This window comes from Mastigoproctus giganteus, chromosome 11 (genome assembly GCF_048544385.1).
Source record: "Mastigoproctus giganteus isolate SK-2022 chromosome 11, ASM4854438v1, whole genome shotgun sequence".
NCBI classification, from domain to species: Eukaryota; Metazoa; Arthropoda; class Arachnida; order Uropygi; family Thelyphonidae; genus Mastigoproctus; species Mastigoproctus giganteus.
Genome location: NC_143585.1, coordinates 131,175,324 through 131,189,988, shown reverse-complemented (window position 1 = coordinate 131,189,988; position 14,665 = coordinate 131,175,324). Strand labels below are relative to the sequence as shown.

Below are 14,665 nucleotides of genomic sequence, written 5' to 3'. Positions count from 1 at the left end.
TTCTTTACAGATCGGGATTTTCTGACAATTACGGGTGTGTCGTCATCACCAAAGACCCAAACTTTGTTTTGAGCCTTGGTCGGCAGATCGTAATAGTACAGCCAAGTCTCGTCACCTGTCACGATGTTGTTCACATACCGAGATTGTCCCTTATCAAACTTTTTTAACATCTCCCGGCACCAAGTCACACGTCGTGTCATCTGCTCTTCAGTCAGTTGATGCGGCACCCAGAGAGAACAAAGTTTCTTCACGTGCAAATGATCTTGCAGAATCGAACGAATTGCTGGTGCATTTAGGCCCAAAGTATCCTCTTTCTGTTGGTAGGTCACTCGCCTGTTTTCGTCAAGCATTTTCCTCACAGCAGTAACGTTTTCCTCCGTAACTGACGTTCGTGGCCTTCCCGGCCTCTCAGAATCCTCCAGAGTGAAATTTCCCCTTTGGAATTCTCTATACCACCTGAATATCGTTGTACGATGTGGACAATCATCATCTAGTGCAAGAGTCATTTCTTCTAAGCACTGGTCTATGGTTAAACCACGCACGAAATTATACCGCAAAACTGTCCTTATCTCATTTCGTGACCACGATGCCATCGCAAGCACTTTACACTCTCACTACTAATGAATAACTGAGCCCATCGACTTGGCGCGGCGGCTACTATGCACGTATGAACATGTCTCAACATGCAGCAACAAGCAGCTTCCTGTGATTCATTGTTGCGTCATATTGCAAAACTTTCCTAGTACCCTTTGTACAATTTCTTCCTTTAACGTTTTCTTTTCTTATATGCCACTCCAGCAACTTCGCTGCTGTCCCCAGATAAAGTTTTTATTCAATTAATTAAAAATATATAACTATTTTTATTCATTCTTCTGAGGATATTATGTGGTTTTTGTAATTTTTTTTTTCATATCAAGATATACCCTTCCCTATCTCTTCCATCATGCAGTATGATTGATGATTTTTGAGGTTATGATGAATGTCGTGGCGAGATCCAATATTCCTTACATTTCGAGGGTACAGCTCTAAAACGGTGTTCGCAGGCCGGCCGCTAGTTAGTACACCGGACCGAACCTATTGGTAACTCTCTAGGAGGCTTCCGGATCAGCTAGTGTATAACCTTGCTACCTCTACTCTGCCAGATAGTGACTGGAGGGAGTCCGAGTAGTGTGTATGCGGGGAGCATTGTCGAGGCCACGTTATGTCAAGGATCTGGGTATATTCTTACCACATGTACGCCATATCCAAAAATTTCATTACTTCATACAGCATGTCCCACCCACTTTTTCTTACTATTGAATACACCATGAATTGTCAAAATAATAGAGCAAGCTTATCTGCGAAAAGATCTAAACCTCCCAAGGACTTCCTAATTAATTTCACAAATACACGTGGTCTCAATTCCAATCTCAACGATGTCCATTTCCACTTGCAGTCTTCCAAACCCCATGTACTTTTTCTGACTGAATCTCAGTTATCAGTTGATTCAACTACTGCTCATCTCAGATGTCCAAATTATTTGTTGTATGATTCCTTTCGCCTCAAAGGTGGTACTTGTGCATATGTCCGTTCTGATATTCCCTGTCAGAGACTTGGCAATTTGGAATCTCCTCTCTTTGATCTTCTCTGGCTTAAAATCTCTCTACCTCATTGTGTAAAATTCATCTGTTGTCTCTACCGTTCTCCCAACTCCACTAATCACTTGGAGCTCTTTGACTTCCTCTCTTTGCAACTTGACTTTCTCCAGTCCAACTTTCCTAACAGTGAGGTAATTTTCCTTGGTGATTTTAACGTTCACAACTCCAGCTGGCTTCCGTTTTCTAGTCACACCGACCCAGCAGGTCGCGACGCTGAGGCTTTTGCAATTACTAATGACCTAGCACAGATTGTTCATTTACCTACAAGAATACCAGACAATCCAAATCATACAGCCAATACGCTTGATCTTTTTCTCACAAACAACCCTTCTAAGTACAAGGTTGAAGTGAGAGGTCCTTTAGGCACTTCAGATCACAACTTGGTGATTGTCTCTTCTCCAATGGAACCTTTATCTCATGGCTATTTCCAACCTCGTATTGTTTGGCATTACAAGAATGCAAAATGGGATGACCTGCGAGACTTCTTTTCTTTGGTCTGATTACTGTTTCAAAACTTCTGATGTCAACGTTTGCTCAGATCGTGTCAGTGAAATTATTCTTGCAGGAATGGAATCCTTTATCCCACACTCCACTTTAAAATCTCGTCCTTTATCTAAACCTTGGTTTTCCAATAAATGTGCTAAGGCTGTCCAAGAGAAGAACGTTGCATATCGTAATTGGCTTGTTTCTAATTCTTCAGTTTCATTTTCTGCCTACACCAAAGCTCGCAACAATTGTAAAGCAGTTATTAATCAGTCCAAACTAGATTTCGAACAGGCTAAGAGCAGAAAACTTTCTTCTTGCCAAAGGTATTGGCAGCAACTTTTGCCCATCTCTGCTCTCACCTCTGTCAAAACCAGATGGTTTTGTTGTCACTTCAGCCAAAGGTAAAGCTGACCTGCTAGCATCCCATTTTTCTTTCAACTCATCTTTTAATGATCTTGGTAAAACACCTCCCACCATTCCTAACACGCTCCATTCAATGCCTCCTGTGGTCTTCCGTCAAAAGGATATCAGAAGGATTTTGATGAATCTTGATGCTACGAAAGCTCCAGATCCTGATGGTATTTCTCCACTTGTTCTCAAAACCTCTGCTCCTGAACTTACTCCTATTCTTTGCCGCCTTTTTTCTCTTTCTTATTCCAAAGGTGTTTTTCCTTTTGCTTGGAAATTTGCTCATATCCAGCCAGTTCCTAAAAAGGGTGACAAATCCCTCCCATCCAATTACCGTCCCATTGCAATTACTTCTACTCTTTCTAAAGTAATGGAGAAATCAATTAACCGCCAACTTTTAAACTACCTAGAAACCTTCCATCTGATCAACGATCGCCAGTATGGATTCCGTCAGTGTCGATCCACTGGTGATATTCTGGCTTATGTTACCCATTTATGGACTAATTCAATGGAAAGGTTCGGTGAAACACAAGTAGTTGCTCTTGACATCTCAAAGGCTTTTGATCGTGTTTGGCATAAAGGTCTTCTAAACAAGCTTCCATCTTATGGTTTGCCAACTGTTTTTAGTAATTGGTTATCCAGTTTTCTCTCTGATCGCTCATTCAGGGTGATGGTAGATGGCTCTCTGTCTTCTAACTTCTCCACTAATGCCGGTGTCCCCCAAGGTTCAGTTCTTTCCCCCACTCTTTTCCTCTTGTATATCAATGACTTTCTTCCATTGACTGGAAATCCTATCCATAGTTTTGCCGATGATAGCACATTGCATTCAACTTTCCATTTTGAGAAACCTTGTCCAACTCAATCAGCTTCAAGTTTTCGAAAATCTGCTGCCAATTCCTTAAATGCCGATCTTCAGGTAATTCTCCAGTGGGGCAAAGACAACTTAGTTGATTTCAACTCTTCTAAAACTCAATCTTTTCTTATATCTTGCAAAAAGGATTCTTCTGCTCCTATGCTTATCTTTAGTGACACTCCGATTTCTAGGCAAAATGATATATCTCTTTTGGGGATTACCCTGAGTTGTAATCTCTCTTGGCACAAGCACATTACAAATATTGCTTCCTCTGCATCTAAAAAACTTGGTTTTCTTTTTCGCTCTCGCCGTTACTTTTCTTCCAAACAGCTGCTCACTCTGTATAAATCGCAAATCCGCCCTGCCATGGAATATTGTTCCCACATCTGGGGTGGTGCCCCCAAAACCTCTCTCAGGCTTCTTGATTCCATTCAGAAGAGGGCAGTTAGGTTAATTAATGATTCATCTCTAACAGAGTCTCTCCACTCGCTTTCTCATAGACGCACCGTTTCTGCTGCATGCCTCTTCTACAGATACTTCCACGGGCACTGTTCTTCTGAATTGGCTTCTATAATTCCTGCTCTCTCTTTCAAAACAGTCCAAACACGTGCTGCCACCAGCCAACATCCATTTACTGTCCAACTTCAAACCCACAGAACCAACTTTTCATCTTCCTCATTTATTCATTCAACTGCCGTTTTCTGGAACAACCTTCCTTCATACGTATTTCCTGAAAATTACAATCTACAGAAGTTCAAGTCCAATATCAACAAATATCTTCTTTCGTCTTCTCAACCTCCAACCCAAGCATGGTACTAAGTACTATAGGTTCTAATACCTCTCGTGTTTGGGGTTCTCATAAAAAAAAGAAATAAAAAAATAGGAGCAATATTTTATTAGTCATTCCCCAGAACGTATGTCGGGGACTTATTGTGTTTTTGGATTAACCGGGATTTTTATTTTTCCATCTATCCCCGGAAAATCGAGAGTCTACTGTGTATATATAAATATATATATTTATGAAGTATATTAACATTGCAGGGTCTTTCACAATTTCAGTGTTATCATTGTGAAAGACCCCGCAATGTTATCTTATTTGGTCGCCTCTTCACTTCTTATGTTTATTTTTAATTTCCCGTCTATTTCTTCTTCCTTTTCTTCTTCATACCATATATCGCTACATTCCTTATTCATTCAGTCGAGCTCACAGTATATACCGTATATTCAATAGGTTTAAATCAAAATCTTCTCCACATTTCTACATACAATATACTTTATATATATATACACTATACACATTATGGCTGTAGGGTACGTTTTGCTAATGCAGTGTCCCTGATCCATAAGCTATGTTATCTTCCTTTTCGTACAGTCAAATTCCACCCCCATGTTTAGTTAGCTTCTTAATACAATTATTCTTTACTATATATATATATATATATATATATATAAAATATAGAAAATTAATAAATATCTTATGTAAAGTAAATTAAACGAGAACTGATTAATGCCATCTATACATATCTAGATAGAACATTACATCAGTCTTATTATATATTTTTTTGTATAGTTTAAGTACAATTAGTAAAATAGATAAGATATAGAATAAATATAATTCATATTGGATAAGCTGGAAGCTACTAAACCCTATAATAGCCATAACTGGTCCACAAGGCCAAATCTAGTAAAGGATGATCATTAGTCAAAGTAAAAGCAAAAATAAAACAATTAATAAACATAATAATAATATATATCAAGTCAATTATAGGTCATGGGATACATTGAAAGGGACTTTATCGAGGGCTAACCCTTTCAATATGTCCCCCTACAATTAGCATTAGCATTAGCGTTAGTAGAGGCATTTGATGCAAGAAAGCAAGCTTATGCAGTATCAGCCAAAAAAAAAAAAAAAACCCCACTTCCACTTCACCCTTCTGTTCGTTCAAAATACCTGTCCAGCTGAGCCTTAAACTTATTTAGGCTATCAACCTCCACTACAAGGGATGGAAGTCTGTTCCACCAACCAACCACCCGCTGGCTAAAGGCAAATTTCCGCACGTCTATCCTGCATCTGCCTTTCCTCAATTTGAATTTATGCCCTCTCAGGTGATTATTCTGAGCTAGAGGAAGAATCCCATCAGCATTGAGCATGCTCAAACCATTCAAGGCTTTATACACCTCTATCAGATCACCTCGCTGGTGCCTAGTCTCCAGACACTGCAATTTGCAAAACTCAAGCCTTTCTTCGTAAGAGCACCCCTTTGTTCCATTCACTAATCTTGTTGCCCTTCTCTGTACTCATTCCAGCAGCTCTACATCCTTCTTGAAATGAGGCCTCCAGACCTGTATACAGTACTCCAGGTGTGGCCTGACCATTGCCTTATACAAGGGAATAATCACCTCCTTATCCCTGCTGGAAAAATTCCTGTATATCATTAACCAAGCTATCAGTTTCTGATATCATCTGCCTGTTTAACACGGTCAAAAGATAATTTATGAGATAAATTGATAAGTAGAATTAAAGTTAGAAAATAATTTAGTTGTTTACAGGCTGGATGACTTTAGCCCAACCGATAGCTAAGACACATATAGAAAAACTAGCAAAAGCAAATATTAAGGAGGAAGAGTAATAAAAGAGAACCAATATCCTTCAATTAATATCATATTAATAAGTACAAAAGGAGCAAACGCTAAAATAAGGAGAACGGATTCAAGGTACCTCAATCCCCTCGAATTACTCTAATAGTTCATGAAGTAAGAAAAACAGAATATGACAGTAAAAAGTTAAAAGTAAAGGAAAAGCTATAATGCAATTGTACGTTGGATTTTACCGGGAGCGTAACTTCCCGTCCCTTATAGAAAGAGATCCTGGTATATCATAAGTATAATGAAGCAAAATAAGATAATATAATGGATAATATATAATGTATATTATGGAAAAGAAGCGGACGGTGGAAAGGCTAATTCTTACATGCTTAAATTGTGGTATAACGGTACGTTAAGAATAACAAACTAATTAGGCAAAATCAAACTTACCACGAAAAAGAAATATAAGACCACGTTGCAGAGCACGTGTTATTTTATATCCAATGTTAGTAGATGCCAGCACCCTCGCAGTTCTGACATGTAATTAGTTTCCCTCGCAGTTCTGACATGTAATAATTTCCCTTTCAATGTGTCCCATGACCTAAAATTGACTTGATATATATTATTATTATGTTTGTTAATTGGTTTATTTTTGCTTTTACTTTGACTAATGATCATCCTTTACTAGGTTTGGCCTTGTGGACCAGTTATGGCTATTATAGGGTTAAGTAGCTTCCAGCTTATCCAATATGAATTATATTTATTCTATATCTTACCTATTTTACTAATTGTACTTAAACTATACAAAAAAAAAAAAAAAAATATATGTATATATATATATATATATACACACACACACACACATCTACACAAAAAAAAAGAAAAAAAAAAAAAAGAAATATGGCATTCCTCTTTTTGTGGCAAGAAATAATAATAAAATAGGGATATAACAATAATAATAATAATCACATAGAAAATTATTGCACATATAAAAGCCACAATTTCTGATACAGCACTACAGAAGATGAAGTATTCAGAGCAATGGACTATGATGGCATGCTAAAGAGCTAATATGGAGATGTCACACTATACTCAATATCATTTCATTTTTAGAGACATGCATCACAATTAATATTAGACATTTGGAGTACCTCATATCATGAATTGTATCACTGTTTTCAATAAAAATTATTGTATCAATAAAATTGCAAACACATAATCTATATTTTCATGTGTTTCCTGAACCAGTTTAATAAGAAAAGAAGTACCATATTTACCTTGCTATAGCTACTGCAGATGTTTTCTGATATCCCAACTTTCAATTTTATTTATTCAGAAAGCACTGATTCAATGTTATACAGACAGAAACATTTGCCTGAATGGAATCTAAAACTTAGCAATTTATATTTTTCTTACATTTCTCATAGATTCTAAGATGAAGTTTGAAAATCTATGAAATTCATCATTATATGGATCTGACTACCTATCACTGGAAGGAGAGAGAGCCCATGACTTGATATCATCCCAATGACTATTTAGATCACTACTTGAATATATAGTCTTTTTTTTTTTTTAACAAACATGAATTGAGTACAACATTGGCAACAGTCTGCAGTCACAAAAGACAATATTTTTATACTGATTCAGTTTCCTTTTTCTATAACAATGTATGTTATAGAAAATGGAAATCCGGTTTAAGAATTAGCAATAAATAGAAAAGATTAGAAATCATACAGCAAAATTTTTAATCCTATTTTAACCTCTTAAATAGTAACTGCAAGGGATAAGTGGAATCTATACAACAGCCTTAATAAATGAGTTTTGATATTTGTGTACTACTTAAGCAGAAGATAAATTAAAAGCACATGTTTGAACTTAAGTGTCAAATACGACACAATTTCTTAACCTAGAATCTGTGAATTCACTTGTATCACCCCACCAGTTTGCACCTATTTTAGTATAAGTGGTTATTACATATTTCAGAAAATGCTACTATTATAATATTTATTTCTATTATACTTTATTGTTTCTAAAAGAATAAATCAAAACTAGTCTTAAAAAAATGGGGTGCCAAAACCACTATAAGAATACCTACAGAAATTTCACAGGAAACACATTTTATATTATGAAAAATTTTACATTTTATGGAATTCAAAATTTAAATATAAGTAATTTATTATGCCCAAGGCATCTAAATCTATACCTAAATAGCACTGAAAAGCTTGGGGGCAAAAGAAGGGTCTGTAGATGCCTAAGTGGCTACCGTCATCAGCCACATGTGTGGAGTACCTTACTTCCATGGGGTGTGGGCTGGACAGGTTTTTGCCTGGCTAAAGCAGTACATGCTTTCAGCTGTTCGGGCTACTAACCCTGACTGGGTTTCCTGGATCGTAGTTTTGAAAATTCAAAGGAAATAGAGTTTGACTCTGTGTCTCTTTTGCAGAGTTATCCAGTACCACTGGATAACTCTGCAACTAACCTCCTTTGTCGGAGCTGCTGGTCTGCATGCATCTGTTTTTCCCTTGTGGCATCGGTCTTGTGAGGTTTGTCTTCAAGCTTTCACTACCAAATCTGGTTTTGGAGTCCACTTCCGTAGGGCCCGTCCTTCAAAGGCAAATCATCAGATTGTCACAACCAGGTCTAAGGTTTGCTGGTGTGAAGGAGAGATTTTGTGTCTTGATGATACTGAACTTTCTCTTCAAGCAAGCAACCCTTCCAACAGCAATCAGCTTCTCCATCAGGCTTTTCCACACAACACCGGTGAAGCCATCAAGAGTCATAGGAAAATGAAGTCCTTTCTTGAGTCTTCCCTTTTGTGTTGGCTTTCCAGTCAATCTTTATCGATGGGTACTGCTTGTCCTTCTTCCACCTCTCCTCTGTTCCTGGAGCTTGTGGCTTGTCAGGTACTGCATTCTCTTCTCCGATGCCTGGTCTTCCTTCCTCAATTAAGGAATCGTTTTCACTTGGTCTTCCCCCCCCCCCCTCTCCAATCAATGGCAGTTGTGATATTTTCCTACGTGCTTCTTTGGTTGATTCTGTTTCAAATCAGGGGTCTATTTTTTTGACTATAGAGGTTGCTGCAAAAGCTTCTCTTAGTTCTCAAAATGCTCAGTTTGTTGATCTTAGTAATGATTTATTTAGTTCTCAGTCATCTTTGAAACAGAATCTATTGATTTCTTTCCTGCATTCTCTGATTCCGACCCTTTTAGGATTTCTTCTCAGTCAATTGATCCAAAAAAGTTGCCATAGTTTTGTTATTATCTGAAACCCGTCCCTTCTCATGGTTTTTTTTTTTGTTAGTTGTTGGCACATTGGCTTCTGTGGCCATAATGCACCTCCAAAGTTTTTGCATTTTACTCTGATCCAAGCCCAAGGCAGGATTCGAACCCGCGACCTTTGGGTTGCTAGGCAGGCACTTGACCCATCTGGCTAGCCCGGTCGGCTCTTCTCATGGTCATGGTCATCGTGTCCTTAAGAGTTTTCTGTCTGATGCAATCAATGGTTATCTTTGTTTAGCCAAGCTGGATTGCTTCATCAAAACTATGCTCTTTGGTCAGGATGCGTCTGTGCATTGTCCTCAACCTTGTTCTCCTACTTGGTCCAATGCTAAAGGCTGTTGTCATGGTGTTCGCAAGAAATTCTCTGCAAGCGGAAATTTTCCAAGATCCGGTCTCTCTATGCTAAAAACCACAAGAGGTGTGCCCACACCATTCTTGATGACACTTCGGATTCTCCATCTTCCCTGGCTGCTGATGATGTCTGTGGTTTTTGGATTTCGGTGTTTTGTACCCCTGTTGCCGGTTCTGCAAATAAGCTTCCTTCTTCTGACTACTGAGTGTGTGATGATCTCCAAGCCTCTACTATCAGCTGATCTCTCCAACTGAACTCCAGGCTGCCTTACCATCCATCTCTACTAACATTGGCAGCACTAAATGCTTTCCAGCTTGTTTGCTTCATAGTTTGCCAGTTAAAGTTTTGATTGATCTTTTCCATATTTTCTTGTGGACTGACTCTCTCCCAGATTCCCTTCTGTCCGCTTACACTATTCTGATTCCGAAAAAGAAACCTGGCATGGCAACTTTCACCCCATTACTGTCTCCTCAGTTCTTCACACCTATCATAATGTCTTGGTTCAACGTATTGAAGCTGTTGTCCACCAGCAGGCAGAAGGCCTTCAAGCCAGCCGATAGTTGTGCTGAGAAAGTCTTTCTCTTATCGACTCTCCTGTCTGAGCCTTGTTCTAAGATTAAATTGCTTTTTATGGCATCATTTGACTTGCAAAAGGCCTTCGACCAGTTTTCCTTTTCTGCAGTCTAGATGATTCACTAAATCTTCGAGCTGATGGTCAGGAGTTGTGCATTCAACCTACTCGGGGTGTCCAGGGAGATCTGCTTGCTTCGTTTATTTTCAACAATGTCACAGATATTTTGCTTCAGTCGCTTACATCTTATATTGGATTTGATCTTCAAGGTTTCAAAATTAATAGTATGGCTTTTGCTAATGATTTGTTCCTAATTGCTTCTACTTCAACGAGTCTGGGTCTAGCTATAAATTCCTCTAAGTTGTGGACTCTTTCGTTAGTTTCATCTGGTATGGATAAGGTTTTCTCTCTTGGCAGTGGTGCTCTCACATGTGATATGTCATCCTTGTGGAAGTATCTTGGCATAGAATTTTCTCCTGAGGGTCATAAGTCTGCTTCTTTTTATCTTAATGTTTACTTGGATCGTCTTTGCAAAGCTCTGCTGACGCCTCAACAGTGACTCTTTATTCTGATGTAATTTCTTCTCCCTCATTTCTAACATCATTTTGTTTTAGGGAGGACCACTGCAGGAGTGCTCAACTGTCTAAGCCTCCAAGTTAGGGCTGCAATTTGTTCGTGAGCTGCCTAAAGAGGTCCCTATGTCATTCTTGCATGCCAACGTGGTCTTCGAATTCCTTGTGTGGTCGGTTCTTTTCAAACGCTGGCATCTTCTAGTCTTCTATCAATCGTCTTCGCCCATCATCCAAGTTCTCCTTAGAACTCCTGCCCTACAAAGAGATCCTTTGACAAACTTCTCTTCTCGTGGATGGTTCTCTGTCTCCTCTTTTAAAAATTGATTAGTGACACTCTCTCCTACATAGTTCTTCTGATAGTCAGGCTTTCTCTGGTTCAAATTCTTTTGTTCTCAACACTGTTGAGTCAGTGATGGCACTTAGTATTAGTAATGGCCGCATGGTGCAAGAAAGCCTATGGCTTATGCTGCACCAGCCAAAAAAAAAAAAAAAAAAAAACCTTGACTTTATTTGTCTCCTTAGTGGCCACGAATTCATCGAGCTAATGAAGACTCATCTCAATGCCCTTCCTATGCTTTTCTGTACTTCTCATGGTCAGAATACTGCGCAGAACTGCTGGGCTGGCTGTGATGCTTGCAAGTCCCTGGCCCACATCTCTCAATGTTGCCACAGAACACATGGCACCCGTATTCGGTGACATGATGCCATCGTCAACTTCGTTGTGAATCACCTGATGCAGAGAGGCTGGACAGCCCTCCCTGTGGAGCTCCATTACTGTACCTATGATGGTTTATGGAAGCCTGACATTGTCTGTCACAACGATAACTCAGTCTTCATTCTGGATGTACCCAAGTCATGGGTCTGACCTGAATGTGGCTCACTGAGTCATGGCTGAATACTATGACTCAAGCAACTATGATACAATTCCAACCTCAAGCAAGTAATCTGTCAAGGATTTGGTCATCCTCCTGTTGTGTCCACCATTACAGTTTTCTTCTGTGGAGTGTGGAGTCCTGCCTCTGCCTCACTGCTCTCTACTTTAGGAATCATTTCTTCTGATCTGAAGATCCTCTCCATCCGTGCCTTGCAGCAGCCTCATATGTGATGGCAAATGCACCAGACCAGGATCTGAGTTGTTCCCAAATAATGACTTTGTTATGATGTTTTGCTGGTTTGAATTATGCTGGCTACCATGGCCTTTAACATGGAAATTTAATAATAATAATAACAACAAAAAATAAAAAATATAGACCAGGGTATTAGGGTATTCATTTATGTAAGCATTTTATGTTTGTTAAATATTATTCAGACTTGAATTTATATTTTTATATGTTTATTATACTACAACTATATACTTAGTATACTTATTATACCACAAGTTATAATAAGTGTACCAGTATTTCTACATTTACTTACTTTTCAAATCCATTTTCTGTGATTAAATATATTTTTCAAGGTCTATCAGGAATGTAACTTTTTATTATAACAATGCACTTATGGTGAAAAATTATTTGACTAATATAGATTTTCCCAATGATGTATCAGTTAAAGCTCATTTAAATATGTTTGAAGTTTACTGAAAAAAGCTTATTTAAATATATAATCCTGTGTGTGTGTTTAATAATCAAGATACTTAATAGCTGCAATGTAGCAATTCCAATTCTAGTAACATTACTCACCACGAGGGTCCTTAAACAAAGAGTTCCAGCTGGTGCACGTGGATCAAGTGCTGCAGCAAGATCCCAAACTTTAATTTTTCTGGAAATAACAGGAATATTCTAATTATTATATGAAACTGAAATCAAACTTTTAGTACTAAGATCTGTTTTCTTGTCTTTTTTCAAAGACAGGTTCCCATAGTAAAGTATACAGTAAATCTTTTGAATAAATGAATGGTAATTTCTGCATTTTTTTGGCCAAGGCAACTTTTGTATTTTTTTTTTTGATAAAAAAAGGTGTTAAATTACACACAATTAAGCTATTTTACTCAATTACGGACAGTTACTGCTGAAATCATTAAAGAGTACTATTGAAGAGTAGCGTGAAGAACTATTCGTGATATATATATCAATAAGAAGAACTATTTGTGATATATATCAACAACATTCTTGCAATGGTGAGTTTTTTGGAATTTTTAATCAACCAAGTGGAGGTTATTTATTGACTTAGTGAGTTCTTCAAAATGGAAACAAGTATGTGTCTTCCTGTAGCCCATTCAGCACACACTTAAAAGAAAACTACAAAAACGTTGAGTGTTTCTTTTGGAAAAAAAAAGCTATAGTTCTGCTTGTTTGTTTGTTTGGTTTTTAGGAGCATTAGCAACTAAGGCCATATTGCTCCGGGATATTGTTCGGGGGCCCTTTGGTGGTGACGGGCTTGAACCCCGGTCTAATCAAGAAGCGTGTGCTACGCACTGCTGCTCCTTCCCACCTGGCTACGGAGGTGCTTCTATAGTTCTGCTACTCAGCCAATAACTTGGTTACAGAAAAATGTCTTGCTTTCTGTTCAAGTGGGATAGCTGAGCAAGAAGTGAACATTGGGAAAGGAAAGTGTCCACCAAGGAAATCTCTGGACACCAGGTTCAAAGAACATTAAAGAAGGGCTATTAGTAGATCGAAACAAAGTAATTTTACCTCCTTTGCACATAAAGCTAGGTTTAATGAAACAGTTTGTACAAACTCTGAATAAACAAGGAAATTATTTCAAGTATGTTTGCAGTAAATTCCTATTGCTTAAATGTGAAAAAATTAAAGCAGGAATTTTTGTTACACCGAATTTTTGTTCAAACTGAATTCACAAGCTGCTACTAGATGCCGTATTTGACGAATTAACGAATTAAACAGAAAGAGATGCTTGGAATGGCTTTAAAAATGTAGTATACAAGTTTCTGGGAATCAATAAATACCCAGATTATGAGATGATATCTGCATAAGTTCAAAAAACTAGGCTGTAATATGAGTATTAAGGTATATTTTTTGCACTGTAATCTCAACTATTCCCCAGAAAATGAGGTAGTTTAAGTGGGGGAGGTGGGGGGGAGGGAGATTCAATCAAGATTTATAAAAGAAATGGGAAGGGTACCAATGGGGGTGGAATGTCAACATGATTGTCAACTACTGCTAGATGCTAAAAGCAGGAGCAGCCCGTGAAACTAGCTGTCCAAGGAAGTCAAAAAAGTGCAAGTTTAAACCATCTAGTATATAAGAAATCCAGTCTGCAGCCATCTATGCTGGATAGGAGGACTTGGTATTGATATTTCTGTTTTTACATATTTTTATATGAAAATAACCTATTTGTGACATCTGTAAAAATAGAAAATAAATCATAAGCACCTCCACCAATATACAGGGTGTCTCAAAAATATTGGTACAAATGTTTAGGGGAGGTAGGTAACATCTAAAGGAATGTGAATCGCATAGGAACCCATAACCGGAAACGTCACCAAAAGTCGGTACACAGCGCTGTTCATCAGTTCGTGAGAGGAAAAATTTCTGGTTTACTCATTCAAGCAGTAGTCGCTGCATGAAGAGCATGCATCGATATACGAACTGTGAGCTGGCAGACATGCACCCTAGTGTATGGATTAGCAGAGGGCAATGGACGGTCCGCTCAATGAATTTATGGAGAATGCTTCCCAGACAGACATGTACCGGACCACCATTTGTTTGCACGTATGCATCAAAATTTGTACAATTATGGGTCATTTAGAGGTAACAGGAGTAGTGCGGGCAGATAACGTTCAACGCAAACTCCAGCCATGGAAGAAAGTGTCTTGAATGCCGTCTAGAATAATCCTACTACCAGCACACGTGCCGTTGCCTCTGCCTTAGGAGTGTCTCGTTGCAGTGTACAGCGTGTCTGGCACGACGATTCCTTACACCCCTTTCATCTCAAAAGGGTTCAGTTACTGCTCCCCCAAGAT

At 38.4% G+C, this 14,665-nt stretch overlaps 1 protein-coding gene across 1 annotated transcript in view; it reads right to left on the bottom strand.

Moving 5' to 3' along the window:
• Positions 1–14,665, bottom strand: part of LOC150078435 (beta-TrCP-like) — a 255,323-nt gene that overhangs the window by 33,292 nt on the left and 207,366 nt on the right. The window contains exon 10 of the mRNA XM_090384331.1: positions 12,423–12,501. Within this exon, the coding sequence (XP_090240457.1) occupies positions 12,423–12,501 (79 nt within the window). The remainder of the gene's footprint in view (positions 1–12,422; positions 12,502–14,665) is intronic.